The sequence below is a fragment of the Salmo trutta genome, chromosome 39 (genome assembly GCF_901001165.1).
Source record: "Salmo trutta chromosome 39, fSalTru1.1, whole genome shotgun sequence".
In the NCBI taxonomy this organism is placed as follows: Eukaryota; Metazoa; Chordata; class Actinopteri; order Salmoniformes; family Salmonidae; genus Salmo; species Salmo trutta.
The window spans coordinates 24,632,677-24,653,426 of NC_042995.1; the positions used below are offsets into that span (position 1 = coordinate 24,632,677).

The 20,750-nt window shown below is 41.0% G+C and overlaps 1 protein-coding gene across 3 annotated transcripts in view; it reads right to left on the bottom strand.

Annotated features, from left to right (window-relative positions):
- The window catches only part of LOC115179199 (zinc finger protein 385B), a 150,812-nt gene that overhangs the window by 25,391 nt on the left and 104,671 nt on the right, over positions 1-20,750 (bottom strand). For all 3 annotated transcript variants that reach the window (XM_029740577.1, XM_029740579.1, XM_029740578.1), the window contains one exon: positions 5,558-5,668. In XM_029740577.1, coding sequence (XP_029596437.1) covers positions 5,558-5,668 — 111 coding nt within the window. The remainder of the gene's footprint in view (positions 1-5,557; positions 5,669-20,750) is intronic.

The following is a 20,750-nucleotide window of genomic DNA, read 5'->3' on the forward strand; positions in this document are numbered from 1 at the left end:
GTGTCGAGGCACAGATCTGGGGAAGGGTACTGACAAATATCTGCAGCATTTAAAGTCCCAAAGAACACATTGGCCTCCATTATTCTTAAATGGAAGAAGTTTGGAACCACAAAGGCTCTTCCAAGAGCCGTTTGCCCGGCTAAACTGAGCAATCGGGGGAGAAGGGTCTTGGTCAGGGAGGTGACTAAGAACCCGATGGTCACTCTGACAGAGCTTCAGAGTTCCTCTGTGGAGATGGTAGAACCTTCCAGAAGGACAACCATCTCTGCAGCACTCCACCAATCAGGCCATTATGGTAGAGTGGCCAGACGGAAGCCACTCCTCAGTAAAAGGCACATGACAGCCCCCTTGGAGTTTGCCAAAAGGCACCTAAAGACTCTCAGATCATGAGAAACAAGATTCTCTGGTTTGATTAAATCATGATTGAACTCTTTGGCCTGAATGCCAAGCGTCATGTCTGGAGGAAACCTAGCACCATCCCTACGGTGAAGCATGGTGGCAGCATCATGCTGTGGGGATGTTTTTCAGCGGCACTTTTTGCGAGACTAGTCAGGATCGAGGGAAAGATGAACGGAGCAAAGTACAGAGAGATCCTTGATGAAAACCTGCTCCAGAGCGCTCAGGCCATCAGACTGGGGTGAAGGTTCACCTTCCAACAGGACATCGATCCTAAGCACACAGCCAAGACAATGCAATTGTGGCTTCGGGACAAGTCTCTGAATGTCCTTGAGTTGCCCAGCCAGATCCCAAACTTGAACCCGATCAAACATCTCTGGAGAGACCTGAACATAGCTGTGCAGCGACGCTCCCCATCCAACCTGACTGAGCTTAAGAGAATTTGCAGAGAAGAATGCGAGAAACTCCCCAAATACAGGTGTGCCAAGCTTGTAGCTTCATACCCAAGAAAATGTGAGGCTGTAATCACTGCCAAAGGTGTTTCAACAATGTACTGAGTAAAGGGTCTGAATAATTATATAAATGTGATATTTCATTATTTTATTTTAATACATTTGCAAAAAATCTCAAAACTTGTTTTTGCTTTGTCATTATGGGGTATTGTGTGTAGATTGATGAAGGGAAAAAAACTATTTCATCAATTTTAGAATAAGGCTGTAATGTAACAAAATGTAGAAAAAGTCAAGGGGTCTGAATTCTTTCCAATGCACTGTACCTCTGCTTTTCTACTTACCTCCCAGAGGCTACCACATGGCCTGTGGGGTTTGAATCGCCTGACAAGTGGGGCGAGGGAATATTAAATGACATGGTTTTGCATGGAGAGAGATGAAGGGCAATATAACATTGACAAAGCCAATGATTATAGATTTCATATAGAAACTGACAAGGCCCTTTGAGAGTGACACAGAGCCTTCAATCCTTAAAAAAATGTATTAGTTGGTTTTATATTTCCAGCATCTGACTTTCTATATATATATTTTTTATTATTTTTGATCAATAATGCAGGGCAAATGCATGCCGGTATGGCCAGATGATAATCATGATGTTTTGGATATTCTTTAGAATCTGTAGAAAAGTCCTTGGAGGGAAGGGTGTTTGGCATACATTTGAAATCTGTATTCAAAATAATTTGAGAAATAATTCATTAAAGTTAGAAACTTTGTGACATTTTGGCCTAACTCAGGACGCCATCTGTAATATGAGGGTGAGTATTGGAAAGGGTCAAATTAAAATGTTTCTACCAGAAGAAATACGAGAAGCATATGCATAACCATGGTAGCAACTGGAAGGGATCACTTTGGAGATTATGGAGAAATTATTAAACCAAAGGTGAGGACACAACAGTTCACCTGGCACAAGACTGATTCCAAACATTTGTCATGACTTTGCCCTGTTGGGTGAGGGTCATAAAACCACCTTTCTCTCTCTTCCCCCCACCGGTTTATGACCTCCCCATAAATACCGAAACTCTCTCTCCACTCTATATAATGGACTTTCGAAAATCCTTTGTTACCACAGAGAGAAACTTTGCAATACAGTAACATAAAAAGGTTAGGGAATGGAATAATATTTCTATAATCCAATCAGTTCAAAGTGTCCGTTGGTACTTAAAGAATATGATGTCAGATCAGTTGTTGTTTGGGACATTATATCTGATGATAGGACAACATAAATTATATCTTGGAAAGTCTACACATTCTAGTTCAGATTCACATGGAATTGTTGTGCAATTGAAATGTTTAAATATTAAACTATTTGTAAAAAGATTAAATGTAATTTTAGCCTTCTAAATGAGAGAATTGTTTTCATAAGTAATTTTATGCTGACTCAGTGGCCCCACCCAAGTGAACAGCCATTGTTTGGGAGGGACGACCCAATTCACATCAGAATAAACAAACCCCAGCATGAGCTGTGGTTGCGAATGGTTAAGACCCCTACAAACGATAAGACTAGAAAACCATCCCACGTAGAGTATTGGCTACACAGCTGGAAATTGTTAAACTATGAGACTATTGATTCACTACAGAATAACTCTGATGAACCCTACAGGACGATCGAGGATTCCAACAGAGAAAACAACAACAAGATACGGGCGTAAATATAAATTGTAATTTATTTTCGAATGAGTGGCCGTTCATGGGAAAAGGATTAGCATTTCAATTAATATAATTATAGACTGTGTGTAGTGAAACCATGTTGTCTTTCCCGCTCTTTCTCAGTCCACACCCCCTTCCCTTTGTCTACCAAGCCATCATATCGGCTTAGCTCACTAGTGACTTTTCTATCATTGTTAGTAACCAATATCTACTGTTTGTTTGTGATGTATTTCTGTGATTATTTATTTAGTTAGTAAATTCATAATTAAACCAATTTGTATTTTGCTGATTCATTTTTGAAACTAGGGTTTGTGCCGATAAAAGACTTTTACGATGTTCAGATGAGACTGATAGAAGGTAACAATTAGTAATCATTAATGGAAGACTGTAATTAATTAGAGTTATATTCTGGAAATTATAACTCTGTAACTCTAAACATTTTCCCGTGGTGCCCAAACTTCCTAGTTAATTAATGTTTATGGGATTAGTTTAATCACGAAACAATTAAACCTAGAGAACTGATTTGATTTAAATACGTCTTCACATTTAATGATAGTCCAGACATGACACATTACACTGTTGGTTTAATGTGCATTTTACATTTACTGTACTTTTTGCAGCATCTGTCAATAACGAAATCTGAATATACTCTGGATACATTCAGTAATATAATAAGAATTCATGGAAATCTAGGGTAGGTGCAACATAAGACAAAAAAAGACAAGGGTTTGAATTAGAGATCTAACTGGTGTCTCCAAGAGACCACACACCTCTCCAAAGTGTGCACATTTCTTAAGTCATTTCATTATTATGTGATTTTTTTTGCTCGCCTAGCTGTGCCATTGAGGAACTGAAGCAAGCATTCTTGTAGTTTTTTGTTTGGAACACAGCCCTGCATCCCCACCATCACACTATAAATCGCAATCTGGGTCAGGTGGGCAACATTTGAAAGCTTATTCTATTGCTGACATGACTAGCTATAAAATACGATCTTACAGCGATAGCCTTTCACAAGGCACTTCAGAGATAACAAGTTTGGTGCCCACAGAATGGAGTCATGAGTGCATTCAAGTGCATGTTCCATGGCAAATTTTCTCCACAATACGACAAATATAGGCTCATTCTGTTCAGAACAACACAGGGTATATAATGCCATGTCATCCTTGTAACTGTACATCAAACATAGTGATCATAAACATTGACACTGTAAATTACATGAATTTTATAATATGGAAATGTGAAGTGCACATTCCTCTCACTCAGACAAAACATTTGCCAAAGTAGCCCAATTAACTGTGAGGATGGGGGCATCTTCTTGTTGCACTTGCTGCTCAAGTTTAGAACAGCTGTCACTTGAATAGTATACAGAGCTGTAAAGTGGAGACCCTGGGCTCCGACGTCATGTACTGTATAGAATGTTACTGTACAGCCACTACGTTCCAATTTAGGCACTTATAAGTGACCAAATCTGCCATTTGCAGCATTTACTGTGAATTTGGTCTCTGCGAACATGGGAACATTGGCTTTAAAACGTACATTGCTGACAAACTTTGATCGGATTGAATCCCGGACCTTTCTATGAATTTAATTTGGGGAAGACGCAAAACATCATAATTATATTATGGGCAGTCTGGCGTGGAATGCCTCTGCAATGTTGTTGATATTGTATCAGCTATGCTCTCAATCACACAGTAACCATGGCACATAGTAACCAACTTTTTCATAAAGCATTTCAGAGTAGGAGTGCTAATCTAGAATCAGGTCCCCCTATGTCCATGTAATCTAATTCATCATGATCGAAAATACAAAACTGATCCTAGATCAGCATTCTTGCTCCGAAACACTGATGAGTCCAGGAATAAGAGTTCAGCACTACAGTTCAGTAGAAACGGAAGATTCTTGGATAACCATTGAAACACACTGACAAGAAAGAACCTCCCTTGATACCCTCCCTTGAAACTTCCATTATGTCCCAAAGGAGTTGGTAAGGAAACTTAAAAGTCAATGTTCCAAGTCCTGTTTCGCCCAAAGTGCTGTGGTTTGTTTGATTTTATGACCATGATGAGTGGAGGACAGTGGAACCCTCCTCTTCCACAGTAGGGCTTATTTCACAAGATCTCACTCTTTTTTCCTCCTCTCTCTGTCACTGTCTCTCTCTGACTGCATCTATTTGATGAGCCTTTCAGAGTCAATAACTGCTACCTAATTACACAGGGTAGAGAATGTCAACTCCACAATACTTAAACACTGCAATGCTTAAGCTCTCCTGAACGCTGCCTGTCTACAACAGTCTCAAACACCCTCAGTCATTTCATATGTCTGGCGAGAGAATGAGAGAGGAGAACACTTGGACCGAGGACAATAGAGCCCAGTTGCTGTCAATTGAAGAGGCATTAAACAGGAGACACAACAAGCAGTATGTTAACGAATAGCAAATCGCCGTGTCCACCCCACTGTTTTTAGCTCCCGAGTGGCACAGCAGTCTAAGGCACTGCATCTCAGTGCTAGAGGCATCACTACAGACCCTGGTTAGATACCGGACTGTATCACAACCTGTCGTGATCGGGAGTCCCATAGGGCGGCGCACAATTGGCCCAGCGTCGTCCGCGTTAGGGAAGGGTTTGGCCATCATTGTAAATAAGAATTTGTTCTTAACTGACTTGCCTCGTTAAATAAAGGTTAAATAAAGAACACATTTAAAAAGATTCCCCTTCTGCATAATCCATAACATCCTATAGAGTTGATTGACTGTCAGAGACCTTACTGACAACTTACATTTGTCCTAATATGGACGCCGGCAAATAGATGTCTTGATATCATTAATCGTATTAATCATACATTAGCGTACTCCCTGAACCTTTAGAGTAGACTGTCTGGGGAACACACACTTCACACAACTTAATATAGCTACCTGAAGACAAATGACAATGCACAAAGCTGTGAGAGAGAGAGTGAGAGTGAGTGAGAGTGAGAAAGAGAGAGAGAAGGGATTCCCATATATTCACATCTGAGTTGAAGCGCAGTTGGCAGATGTTGCAGGAAATAACTTGCTTTCTCTTCGGTGCGATGGAGACTCCAAATGTGTGATTAATTACGGCCTTCTGCACAGGGTCCATCTGGAAAACAAGCAGAGCACATAGAGACCAGATTAAAAATAAAGGGAGAGAAAAGAGAAAAGGAGAGAGAGTATGTGTGTGAGAGCAGGGGCGCAACTTTGACTGGGAACGGGTGGGAAATGTCCCACCCCACACACACACATTCTGAAATTGCATTTCTGTCCCCCCCAGTTTGATAGTTGGAATGTGATACAAAACGTGACACGGTGTGCTTTAAGACCATGCAGATGCCTCCGAGCGGTCGGGTAGGCTCTTTTGGAGTGTTTATCGGACCGGACACCACAGAGCAGGCTGACAGGCTGTGTGAAGGCAACGTTTCTGGAAGGTTGGCTGGACCTACACGGAAGAGTTGAACATAGTTCAGTGTGTACTGGCTACTGCTGTTTAACCTAACAGAAAAAAACGAAATTATTGTTTATTCGCAGTGCTGAGCTAGTATTGTTACTGACTTGTAACGTTATTTAATGTTTCATTCCCTTTCGACAGAGGTGAATGAATAAACCACAGTAGCCACCACAGCCAGGTCAGCTCTAGCCTGTAGTTATCTGTCAGATAGTAGTAATAACCACCTCATATCGTTATCTAACAGCAGTTGTTTGTATGGAAAAGTTTTGTAGCCTTTGTTTTGTCATGTTTAAGAAGTAAATGAACCTGGCAAGCTTTCGCCAGTTGATGTACCATTATTTTTGCCTCAATCAAACTAGACCTGAATCAAACGATGAAACCACCAGCCATACAATCGAAGATTGATATTCTGATGTTTTTTCAGTGCAATGTGAGTTATATTAGTCAGTATGTCAATGTAACGTTACTGATCTGTCAGTTTCCCAAGCTAATTCCCTACTTTTCACACTGACACAGTAAAAAACAGCTCTAACATTACAGGCTTCACTGTCATGGTGCACAGTAGTGATCTGCGCTGGACCGATTTCTTCATCCTGCTCCCGCCCGCACCTGCTGGTTTTCTGTCGGACTCCCACTCCCTACTGCAAGAACTGGTCCCAAACCCAACTGCAGTGCCGCAATGTTATTTTAGGCTTATGTGACGTAGCTCACTTGCCTGCCATGTTCCCAGGAACCCTATAGTCAATATCAAATGTGCAATAATAACTTAAGAAATAGGTTAAAATACCAGAGATTCTCACATGGCCGTTACATTGTATTACTGGGCTATATCAGCCAATATGTGTAGATGTAGTTTGAAGAGAGCAGAATTAGAGAGACTTGCACTTTCTCTTGAGCTATTTTCATAGCCTATCCTTTAGGAGTGGGAAGATTTTCAGACGCAGAAATATGTGTGATCAATATTTAGGCCTATTACTATTCAATGTAGTAAACTATAGCCTAACCTATAGCCTAATCATAGGCCTATTTAGGATAACTGCCCTGTGCTTCTCTGCCCATGTATACATAGGCTATAGCCACCGAGGTAAAGACAGTTTCAGGTTGGATATTCGACTGATATTTGCCTGTAGCTTTCCTTACGTCCACCACGACCGTCTGACGGTCCCACCAAAAGTTAGGGACCGTCAGCATAGTGACAAATACATTTTTTTTTTTCAATAGCTCTTTAACCATTACTCCTAAAACTGGTTGTAGCTAACCCGATGGCATTGCGCACACTTTTGTTTTGTCGATTTACATCTCGCACTATTTTAAACTATTTATTTACATTTTTGAATTTCAATAGCTCATTGGTCATATGACCTACTGACTTCAAACAAGGTTCAGAATGTCCACTCAGTGGGCCTACACATTGCACACCCTTTAGTTTGTCCACTTATCTCACACGTTTTTACATGAATTTTTCTAAATTTAAAATTTCAATAGTAATAGTTTAATAGTACTAAAGGGTGTGCAATGTGTAGGCCCACTGAGTGGACATTCTGAACCGTGTTTGAAGTCAGTAGGTCACATGACCAAGGAGCTATTGAAATTAGAAAAAAATGTATGTAAAATCTTGTGAGATGAAAATGGACAAACTAAAGTGTGTGCAACATGCAGGCCCACTGAGTGGACATTCTGAACCTTGTTTGAAGTCAGTAGGTCACATGACCAAGGAGCTATTGAAATTCAAATGTAAAAAAAGTTTGTACTTTGTTTACACTCCCTAACTAATTCAACTAGGAATACAAAATGCTGCTCACATTTCTATGTTTATTAGCTTTGGAAAGCGAATTAATGTCCAAATCGTGAAAATCATTTTTCCAACATCATGACACTTATTTGGAGTCTGTGGCTCAAGTGGTTTGAAAGCCATTGAGGTTTGAAAGCGCAAATATCCATCGAATATCCAACTTGAAACTGTCTTTACCTCGGTCTATAGCCTACTCTATTTAATTGGGACCAAACGCGCACCTGATCTCATAAGTATGGCTACTGAACTGGAAGCAGCGAGAATGATGACAGCGAGACTTGTGACGTTTTGCATAGTCCTACATGATATAGCCTACCTTTTAGGAGTACGATTTGCAGGCAAAGACAAATAAATGGGTAATCCATACTTATTGAAAATTAAAAGGCGCAACACTCCGCTCACCATAGTAGCCCCGTTTATGTGCATGTTGTGACTTTTCCTTTTCAATGATTATTACATTTTTTAGATTGCACTTTGACTCACGTTGGGTGAGCGCCCTCGACTTATTTTCATTATCAATATGTATTTACAGACACTAGTAAAGTACAGTCTAATCATATTTAAGTTAATTTCCAATTCAGGTTAACTGCCACGTGATTCTCCACCCATGTTGGCAGCCTACTCTATTTCAATGAGACCACACATACTAACTAGGCGCACTTGAACTCTCACGCCCAACTAGGAGAGGTAGGCTACTGAAGGTGAAGCTGGGAATTCTGAGTGTGTGAATAGTGCGAAAAATATGTGATTTTAATACAATAGGTATTAAGCATACAAAGCAGAAAAAGGACCGTTTCAAAAATAATCTGCTGGACAACAAAACTATTTTCATCCCAAAGTTGTCTGTCTGACCGCCCGCACCTGCCTGCAGCATGAAAAATGCTGACCGCCCCGCAATGATCTCTGTGGGGACTCGCAAGTCCCGCAGGCATCCCTTGGGAATGCAGCCCTCTAGTGCAGTCAGTACTCAACACTATGCTCATCATGTCTTAGCAGGATCAGATAGTGACAGGGTCCCAGCAGGGTCAGACAGCCAAGGAAGACCAGTCTACGGAGCTAAGGTGAATTTTGCAGTATATGATGTGAATGATACAAAGTTCCATCTTGAATTGATGGGTAGACCTACAGTAGCTACAGGATAGCAGTTTAAGTTTAAACTGCAGTAATCTCTGGCATAAATTACTGCAGATAAAACAATCCATTGAATGTACTATATGCCAGTGAAACTGAATATCATGCACTCAGGAATTGTATTATTCTGCTTGAGGTTTGAAGCACAAAGGGGACATATTTGCATATGTTGTGGTCTTGTGAAGGCTGACTGAATTCTGGCAAAGAGTATGTTCTTTTATTTCAACATGTTTACAGATTCTCCCTTTTTTTGTTTGCTTGGAAATGTTGATACTGTAGACTTATCAGAATTATAAATATATATAAATATATACAGTTGAAGTCAGAAGTTTACATACACTTAGGTTATAGTCATTAAAACTCGTTTTTCAACCAATCCACACATTTCTTGTTAAAGAATTAAAGTTTTGGCAAGTCGGTTAGGACATATACTTAGTGCATGACACAAGTAATTTTTAGAACAATTATTTACAGACAGATTATTTCACTTATAATTCACTGCATCACAAATCCAGTGGGTCAGAAGTTTACATACACTAAGTTGACTGTGCCTTTAAACAGCTTGGAAAATTCCTGAAAATGATGTCATGGCTTTAGAAGTTCTGATAGGTTAATTGTCATAATTTGAGTCAATTGGAGGTGTACCTTTGGATGAATTTCAAGGCCTACCTTCAAACTCAATGGCTCTTTAATTGACATCATGAGAAAAATCTAAAGAAATCAGCCAAAACCTCAGAAAAAAATGGTAGACCTCCACAAGTCTGGTTCATCCTTGGGAGCAATTTCCAAATGCCTGAAGGTACCAGGTTCATCTGTACAAACAATAGTACGCATGTAAAAACACCATGGGACCATGCAGCCGTCATACCGCTCAGGAAGGAGACGCATTCTGTCTCCTAGAGATGAACGTACTTTGGTGCGAAAAGTGAAAATCAATCCCAGAACAACAGCAAAGGACCTTGTGAAGATGCTGGAGGAAACAGGTACAAAAGTATCTATATCCACAGTAAAACGAGTCCTATATCGACATTACCTGAAAGGCCACTCAGCAAGGAAGAAGCAAATTCTCCAAAACCGCCATTAAAAAGCCAGACTACGGTTTGCATCTGCACAAGGGGACATTTTTGGAGAAATGTCCTCTGGTCTGGTGAAACAAAAATAGAACTGTTTGGCCATAATGACCATCGTTATGTTTGGAGGAAAAAGGCGAGGCTTGCAAGCCGAAGAACCCCATCCCAACCATGAAGCTCGTGGGTGGCAGCATCATGTTGTGGGGGTGCTTTGCTGCAGGAGAGACTGGTGCACTTCACAAGATAGATGGCATCATGAGGCAGGAAAAATATGTGGATATATTGAAGCAACATCTCAAGAAATCAGTCAGGAAGTTAAAGGGGGTGCCAGTGCCCCTGTGACAACAATTTTGGACCCCCTTGTGGCCCCCCTAAATGTGGAGTATGAAATCATTTTTACACAACAAATTTTTGCTATTGTTATTTTTTTACATCCGTTATTAGACAGTGGCAACGCGGAACACTAATTTAACCCATACATTTTCTAGAGGGACGGCTTTAGGCGGAACACAACAGTATCGTACCACATGCATCTGCAAGTTTGCCTGCAATGCAGTGAAGAAAACGATATGACAACAATAAAGTCTAATGTAACTTGCCCCTCTAACAGTACAACTGGCCCCAGCTTGGCCCCCCCCAGTTGAAATGGTCTAGAACCGCCACTGCACACCTACTCATTCAAGGGTTTATCTTTATTTTTTATTATTTTCTACATTGTAGAATAATAGTGTGTCACGCCCTGACCTGAGAGAGCCTTTTTATGTCTCTATTTAGGTTTGGTCAGGGTGTGATTTGGGTGGGCATTCTATGTCTGTATTTCTATGTTGGGGATTGCTTTGCTTCGGCCGGGTATGGCTCCCAATCAGGAACAGCTGTACATTGTTGTTGCTGATTGGGAGTCATACTTAGGCAGCATGTTTTTCCTTTGGGTTTTGTGGGTAGATGTTTTCTGTTTAGTGTGTTAGGATACCTGACAGGACTGTTTGGCTGTCGTCTGTTTTTTCTTTGTGAATTGCCTTTTTTCATCTAAAATAAAAGATGAACAAATTCCACGCTGCACCTTGGTCTACTACTTCAGACAGCCATTACATAATGAAGACATTAAAACTATGAAATAATACATATGGAAACATGTAGTAACCAAAAAAGTGTTAAACAAATCAAAATATATTTATATATTTGAGATTCTTCAAAGTAGCCACCCTTTGGTTTGATAACAGCTTTGCACACTCTTGGCATTCTCTCAACCCGCTTCATGAGGTAGTCATCTGGAATGCATTTCAATTAACAGGTGTGCCTTGTTAAAAGTTAATTTATGGAATTTCTTTCCTTCTTAATGCGTTTGAGCCAATCAGTTGTGTTGTGGTAAGGTATGGTTGGTATACAGAATATAGCCCTATTTGGTAAAAGACCAAGTTCTTATTATGGCAAGAACAGCACAAATAAGCAAAGAGAATCAACAGTCCATCATTACTTTAAGACATGAAGGTCAGTGAACTCGGAAAATGTCAAGAACTTTGAAAGTTTCTTTAAGTGCAGTCACAAAAACCATCAAGCCCTATGATGAAACTGGCTCTCATGAGGACCACCACAGGAATGGAAGACCCAGAGTTACCGCTGCAGCAGAGGTTAAGTTCATTAGAGTTACCAGCCTCAGAAATTGCAGCCCAAAATCAATGTTTCACAGAGTTCAAGTAACAGACACATCTCAACATCAATTGATCAGAGGAGACTGCGTGAATCAGATGATCATGGTCAAAATCATGGAAAGAAACCACTACTAAATGACACCAATAAGAAGAAGAGGCTTGCTTGGGCCAGGAAACACAAGCAATGGACATCTGTCCTTTGGTCTGATGAGTCCAAATTTGACATTTTTGGTTTTAACCGCCGTGTCTTTGTGAGATGCAGAGTAGGTGAACAGATGATCTCTGCATATGTGGTTCCCACCGTGAAGCATGGAGGAGGTGTGATGTGGTTTGCTGGTGACACTGTCAGTGATTTATTTAGAATTCAAAGCACACGTAACCAGCATGGCTACCAAAACATTCTGCAGCAATACGCCATCCCATCTGGTTTAGCGCTTAGTCGACCATCATTTGTTTTTACATTTCACATTTACATTTTTACAACTTATTTTCAACAGGACAATGACACAACACACCTCCAGGCTGTGTAAGGGCTATTTGGCCAAGAAGGAGAGTGATGGAGTGTTTCATCAGATGACCTGCCCTCCACAATCACCCGACCTCAACCCAATTGAGATGGTTTGGGATGAGTTGGACTGCAGAGAGAAGGAAAAGCAGCTTATGTGAGAACTCCTTCAAGACTGTTGAAAAGCATTCCAGGTGAAGCTGGTTGAGAGAATGCCAAGAGTGTACAAAGCTGTCTTCAAGGCAAAGGGTGGTTACTTTGAAGAATCTAAAATCTAAAATATATTTTTATTTGTTTAACACTTTTTTGGTTACTAAATTATTCCATATGTGTTATTTCATAGTTTTGATGTCTTCACTATTATTCTACAATGTAAAAATAAAGAAAAACCCTTGAATGAGTAGGTGTCCAAACTTTGACTGGTACTGTATATATTTTCTAAAACATTCAGTCAGGTCCATAAATATTTGGACGTTCACCAAGTTATTATTATTTTAGCTGTCACCCAAAAGTAATGGGACAATTGGCTGCACAGCTGTTCCATGGCCAGGTGTGTGTTATTCCCTCATTAGTGCATTTACAAGTAAGCAGATGAAAGGTCTAGAGTTGATTTCAAGTGTGGCATTTGCATTTGGAATCTGTTGCTGTTAACCCTCAATAAGTCCGAAGTGCTGTCACTGCCAGTGAAGCAAGCCATCAGAGAGATAGCAAAAACAGTAGGTGTGGCCAAATCAACTATTTGGTACATTCTTAAGAAGAAAGAACGTACTGGTGAGCTCAGGAATTCCAAAAGGCCTGAAAGACCACAGAAAACAATGGTGGTGGAAGATAGAATAATTGTTTCCCTGGTGAAGAAAAAACCCTTCACAACAGTTGGCCAGATCAAGAACACCCTCCAGGAGGTACGCATATCTGTGTCAAAGTCAAAGATCAAGAGAAGACTTCACCAGAGTAAATGGGTTAAAGACGAGACGTGTACATTTGGTGTCCGAAGTCCATTCATTTAACATAAAAGTATAAATATGTATAAATATAATATTAAATCACTCAACTCTTACCCTTCTTTTGACCCAGAAATATTTGTGTTGCAAACTATTAAATTAAGGGAGTTATTGAGGTCTAAAGTGTCAAAATGTCCTTTAGTGTAACTGTCCGTGTTAAAATTCTAATGACAAATGTGTTTTTAAAATGTAGAAATTCATCCTAAAAATATAAATGAACACCCACTGCATTATTGTGTTAGTGTTTGCAACAATATATAGAATAATGTGCGACATACAGTATCTAAAAAATATTTCAAAACTTGAATAACTTTTGTCCGGACTTTTGTGCTTCATCAATGTCATTCAGTATAACAAAGGAAAAAAGCAATTTTAAAGCCTATCAAATGATGGTAATCATGTGACAGTGTGTGACATCACAAAGAAGACCTTTTATGAATGTCAAGAGGTGAGTAAATCTCTCTGAAATATTTGATGATTTCACCTTTTCACCGTCTAGTAACCTTCGTAACAACAACACAGAAAACATACTTTTTATGTTATTATTTTATAAAAAGCTATATTAAATATGAAAAGTAAGGATAATCTTTATAGGTCAAGGTCATTACTTTATATAGGTGGCCAAGGAACTGCCTGTTAAATATGTTTACGTATGAAATCCGTTCTTCAGTATTAGGCTTTTGTCCTTCAGCACAACAAAAGTTTCATGTAATACCACAATGTCACGGTTATGCTGAATGACAGTAGCTTTGTTATTCCATGTTTTCACTAGTTTACAACATTTAATCATGCAATTCATATTTACTTGTTGTGTGAATACTGAATAATATAATCATTTTACTATTTTATGGCATTTTAAGGTATTTCAAGGCACATGATCTTTATACTGTAGATGCCGTTGTCTAGTAAGGAGAGGGCTGCATGGCACAGACAAAATATTAGCACAGATCCAGTTGCAAGGGAGGAAAGACTAGCCAGAAGAAAAGCAAGGTTTTTTTTCATGGTTTCATGCTACTGTCAGCAACAGAATAGGATACAATAGGATATAAAGCTGGGTGGATAACACTTAACTTTAAGTTGCACTATTACACTGTAGTTAATGTTTTATTGCACTGCAGGTAAGGTATAACTGATGGATTATATTAGTTAATATTACACACACACACACACACACACACACACACAAATGATGGATAAAAAATGGATTATGATTTATATTAGTTAATAGCTGCTCACATTTTGGGCACTTTCTGAAAAATTGAGACTGTACAAGTTTGAATTGAAGTAGTTTGATGGGCATTTTATGTAGCTATTCTGTGTAGGTATCTTGAAATTGCATTTGTGTACCTGCATTTATAGATATTTACCAGTTAGCGTAACAATGCATAATTACAACTAACTATCATGTAATAATCGTGTAATAATGCAACTCAATGCAACGTAAAATGTTGCCGTAGGCTCAAATTATAGTAGAGTGATTATTATTAACATTAGCAATGAAATAGTAACAAAACATGTTTGAGAGAGAAAGGGAGAGGGAGTTTATTTAACTTTTCAACTTTTATTAAGTGTTATTGTATAGCCTACTATTAATAGACTACTAATAACATTTAATGGAATGCCAATCCTATGTCATAACTATGACATTTTCGGAGAAGAAAGAAGGATGTCAATCCTGATCATTCACCAATCCATACAATAATACAATTTGATGCTGAAAAAAGAGAGAAAAATTTAGATTAAATCAGAGGAGGCACCGTGAAAAAAATCAAATAAATGAATGTGGTGATGAACTTAACTGCAGTATCCACTGAAGGAAACTGTTTTGAGCAGCCCCCTGAACAACTTGTACAAGTACAACACAAACCAACCTGCACCTCCAGAGCTGGAGCAACCATCTGAGTCCTTGACTCCAGAACTAGAGAAATCCCTTGATGCTCCAACAGAGGTGGGACTTTCAGAAGCAAAATGCAGAAGCAGAAACAGAAGACAGCCTGAAGACGGTGAAACCACCAGAGGATTTAAAAGGAAAGTTCGTAATAGACAATTACGATTACCAGCCATTTGTCGGCCATGTTCTGAAGGTTGTGGGAGAGGAGATGGAAATCAGTTGCATGCAACAAACAGCTGAAAGAAATAATTCATTTGCGTGGCCCCAAGTTAAGGACATCACATACTACTTCAAGTCGGATATCCAAGGAGTAATCTCCGAACCAGAGCCGTATAAAACGAAGGAATTCAAAACTCTGCCACTCTGACTGGGAAAGGTTTACAGAGCTTTATTAGTGCAAATTCCAAGTTACGCACCAGTTAGGCTACAGAATACTACATAGGCCTACACAAGAAAAAGACATACACAAGCAATCTAAAAAGAAATCCATGTTTTAAAGAAGTTATTGATTGATGAGTTCAGTTTAAGAACATTGATGAGTTCCATTTGATGTTCAGACAATGGATTTGGTTAATATTCTGATGTTCAGAATACAGAAATGTTTTGTTTTGATGTTGGTGGAATAATTTTGTATGCATTTTCTTTCAAATGCCTGATATGATTTGAGAAAGATATCCACTGTTTCGTGATGATTTTAAGCAAAACTACAGTTTTTTGCACAATGTTTAATTAACGCTTTGTTTGAAATGTTCAATGCTTATTTAATCCTACGTGAATGAAATTGTACCTCATGTGCCAGTAAATTATGTTTGTTGCATAGTAAAACCCATGTTTTTTTATGTGTGTGGCATATGGGTCATTTCTCTCTCTCTAGTATGGAAGCGACCTAAGTTCAGCTAGCCTGCACATTTTAAACATCTTATCCTGTTTTTTTACATAGTTTTATAACAACAAAATAATTGCTAAAAGAAAAATATTATTGCTGCTATTAATAATAGTTCATAGGATCGTAATTGTTATTGCTGAAGGAATCACATTTAATATTTGTGTGCCGTAGTGATATGTGTCATTCAGGGTAACAAAATGTCATACAGTATAACACCAGTATTTTATATTAAAATACAATAACTTTGTTTTGTTGACTCAGAGAGACAAAAACAAATCTCAAAGGATGAGGTGAAAGATATTTTCATAGATTTTTGCATTTTTTTCAGTGTAAGGCAGGAAGTTTTTGTACAAAACCTTCAACAAATTTCGAGTTGAACCCGTGACACATCAAATATGTGGTATTCAAAATAAAATAATGTCATTTTTTCTGCATAGTTTTATTTCTGCCAGTCTAGGCATGGGTATATAACCTTGTGATTATGAAAAATGAGCATAAAATGAAATAAAATTCAAAAACACTTTTACTAGGGTACATTCATATGAATCCCAATAAAAATGAATTATTGGCTTTATTCTTGAATATAACTAAAATAAGGGCATAGGTGACACTCCAATGAACATAAAAAAGCCTTGAAATGGCTTTTTGTAATTGCTGTTGTATTTTTTTACTACTTTGAAAACCTTATACGTCTGTGACCCAAATACATTTACATTTTTACATTTACGTCATTAGCAGACGCTCTTATCCAGAGCGACTTACAAATTGGTGCATTCACCTATGATATCCAGCGGAACAATAACTTTACAATAGTACATCTATATCTTTTTTGGGGGGGAGAGGGGGAGGGTTAGAAGGATTACTTAATCCTATCCCAGGTATTTACCAAAGGGTTTACCAAAGATGTAAACCATTGGTAAGCCTCAAAAACTGGAAGACCAGATTAGAGTTTGCAAAAAACCTGTACAGTTCTGGAACAGAAACTATGGACAGATGAGACAAAGAACAACTTGTACCAGAATGATGAGAAGAGTATGGAGAAGGAAGGAACTACTCATGAGCCGAAGCATACCACCTCATTTGTGAAGCATGGTGGAGGTAGTGTTATGGCGTGGGCATGTATGGCTACCAATGATTCTGGTTCCTTTGCATTTATTGATGATGTGACTGCTGACAAAAGCAGCAGGATGAATTCTGAAGTGTTAGGGCTGTATATTATCTGCTCAGATTCAGCCAAATGCGTCAAATCTCATTGGACGGCACTTCATAGTGCAGATGAACAATGACCGAAGCATACTGCGAAAGCAACCCAATACTTTCTTAAGGCAAACACGTGGAATGTTCTGCAATGGCCAAGTCAATCCCCTGACCTGAATCCAATTGAGCATGCATTTCACTTGCTGAAGGCAAAACACCCCAAGAACAAGCAGGAATTGAAGACAGCTGCAGTAAAGGCCTGGCAGAGTATCACCAGAGAAGAAACCCAGCTGTATATGTCTATAGGTTCCAGACTTCAGGCAGTCATTGTCTGCAAAGGATTTGCAACCAAGTATTAAAACTCACAATTGAATTTATGATAATGTTAAAGCTGATCTTCCCCCTCCCCACTTCTAAAACCAAAGTTGCACCGAAGAGAGAGAGAGAGGGGAGGGAAAGAGCATGGAGAGAAAGACAGAGATTAATGGAGAGAGAGAGAGACAGCAAGAGAGCAAGAGAGTTTGGGTGAAAAAGGATGATGTACACAGATGTGTATACAGGAAAACAAGGGATATCAAGTCAAACCAACAGTTTTTGTTTATGTAAGTAAAACCATTAGAACCACTAGAGGGATGAAAGCAAACAGCAGGGAGGCAGAGACGTGGAAAATCAGCAGTCATTGACTCTCTGTGCGAATGCCAGAGCAGCGATCAATTTCAAACGTGTTTATCCACAATGCTTATCCTTTAATAGAATAAACATTCAGTTGACAAGAGTAGAATCAAAGTCCCAGTCTCTCTGTTCCACTGTCTTAGATCTCACCTTCAAAGTAAAAAAACGGAATAGCAAGAAACCATATTGAAGAATAAAAGAAAGTGGGTGTTTGTTATAAAACCATAAAAGCAATGATACATTACCACCATAACCCTTTTGGGCATCGAAGACTATGGGTGCATCCCAAATGGCATCCTATTCCCTAGTTAGTGCCTTTGTCCCCATGTGCAGTTGCAAACCGTAGTCTGGCTTTTTTGTGGCAGTTGCTTCTTCCTTGCTGAGTGGCCTTTCAGGTTATGTTAATATAGGACTCGTTTTACTGTGGATATAGATACTTTTGTACCTGTTTCCTCCAGCATCTTCACAGGGTCCTTTGCTGTTGTTCTGGGATTGATTTGCACTTTTTGCACAAAAGTTCGTTCATTTCTAGGAGACAGAATGCGTCTCCTTCCTGAGCGGCGTGGCCCATGTTGTTTATACTTGCATACTATTATTTGTACAGATGAACGTGGTACCTTCAGGCATTTGGAAATTGCTCCCAAGGATGAACCAGGCTTGTGGAGGTCTAGCATTTTTTTCTGAGGTCTTGGCTGATTTCTTTAGATTTTTCCCATGATGTCAATTAAAGAGCCACTGAGTTTGAAGGTAGGCCTTGAAGTACACCTCCAATTGACTCCAATGATGTCAATTAGCCTATCAGAAGCTCCGTTGCCATGACCCCACTGTTTCATGGCAAAGGAGGGCTCTCACGGGGTGGTCGCGGGAGTGCTCGGGAAGGTGTTTAGGGGTTTCCATTGGTGCTACTACGGTGGAAAGTCCAGACCAGGTCTCCACCGTGCGCATTCCCCCCGAATATGCACATTTTGCTCTCGCCTTCTCCAAAAACAAGGCGACTCAATTGCCAACCCATCGATTTGGGGGGGATTGTGCGATAAATCTCCTGGTAGCCACCGCACTTCCCAGGAGTCACGTGTACCCCCTGTCACAGGCGGAGATGGCAGCTATAGAAACACATGTCTCTGAATCTCTGTATCAGGGGTACATTCGGTCCTCCACTTCACCTGCCTCCTCGAATTTATTTTTTGTGAAGGAGGGAGGTCTGCGCCCGTGTATTGACTATCGAGGCCTAAATCAGATCACTGTGAGGTACAGTTACTCGCTACCTCTTATCACCACTGCGATTGAGTCAATGCACGGGGCGCACTTCTTCACCAAACTGGATCTCAGGAGCGCTTACAACCTGGTGCGTATCCGGGAGGGAGACGAGTGGAAGATGGCGTTCAGTACGACCTCAGGGCATTATGAGTACCTTGTCATGCCGTACGGGTTGATGAATGCTCCATCAGTCTTTCAAGCCTTTGTAGACGAGATTTTCAGGGACCTGCACGGGCAGGGTGTAGTGGTATACTCCGCTACACGTGCCGAGCATGTGTCCCTAGTACGCAGGGTGCTGGGTCGACTGTTGGAGCTTGACCTGTACGTCAAGGCTGAGAAATGCCTGGTCTTCCAACAGTCCGTCTCCTTCCTAGGGTACCGCATTTCCACCTCAGGGGTGGAGCTGGAGAGTGACCGCATTGCAACCGTGAGTAATTGGCCGACTCCCACCACGGTAAAGGAGGTGCAGCGGTTTCTAGGGTTTGCCAAGTACTACCGGAGGTTTATCTGGGGTTTTGGTCAGGTAGCGGCTCCCATTACCTCACTGCTGAAAGGGGTACCGGTAAGTTTACAGTGGTCGGCTGAGGCGGACAGGGCTTTTGGTCACCTGAGGGCTCTGTTTACCTCGGCTCCCGTGCTGGCCCATCCGGATCCCTCTTTGGCATTCATAGAGGAGGTGGACGCGTCCGAGGCTGGGATAGGAGCCGTGCTCTCTCAGCGCTCGGGTACGCCACCGAAGCTCCGCCCCTGTGCTTTCTTCTCGAGGAAGCTCAGCCCGGCGGAGCGAAACTATGACGTGGGGGACCGGGAGCTGTTGGCTGTCGTCAAGGCCTTGAAGGCGTGGAGGCATTGGCTTGAGGGGGCTAAACACCCTTTTCTCATCTGGACTGACCACTGCAATCTGGAGTACATCCGGGCAGTGAGGAGACTGAACCCTCGCCAGGCAAGGTGGGCCATGTTTTTCACCCATTTTGTTTTCACACTTTCTTAGAGACCAGGTTCCCAGAACGTGAAGGCAGACGCACTGTCCCGGCTGTATGACACAGAGGAGTGGCCTGTGGATCCCACCCCCATTTCAACCCGAGCGTAACGGGCAGGTGGAGAGTTAACCAGGATGTGGGTAGGTTTCTGAGGTCTTATTGCCAGGACCGGCCAGGGGAGTGGGCGGCGTTCATGCCCTGGGCAGAGATGGCCCAGAACTTGCTCCGCCACTCCTCCACTAACCTCTCCCCCTTCCAGTGCATACTGGGGTATCAGCCGGTTCTGGCTCCTTGGCATCAGTCAGACCGAGGCTCCTGCGGTGGACCACGTGGGACGCCGCTCATGTTCACCTTCAGCGCGCCGTTCTGCGCCAGAAAGCCAGTGCAGACCGTTACCGCAGTGAGGCCCCGGTGTTCGCACCTGGGGACCGGGTATGGCTCTCGACCCAAAACCTGTTCTGCCGGAAGCTGGGTCCGTGGTTTGTGGGGCCATTTAAAGTCCTGAAGAGACTGAACGAGGTGAGTTACAGGTTACAGCTCCCCCCCCCTCGATTACCGTATTAACACCGCGTTCCATGTGTCTCTCCTCAGGCCGGTGGTGGCTGGCCGGCTCCAGGAGTCTGAGGTGTGGGAGGTTCCTCCGCCCCCTCTGGACATCGAGGGGGCCCTGGTGTGCTCCGTTCGATCCATACTGGATTCGAGGCGT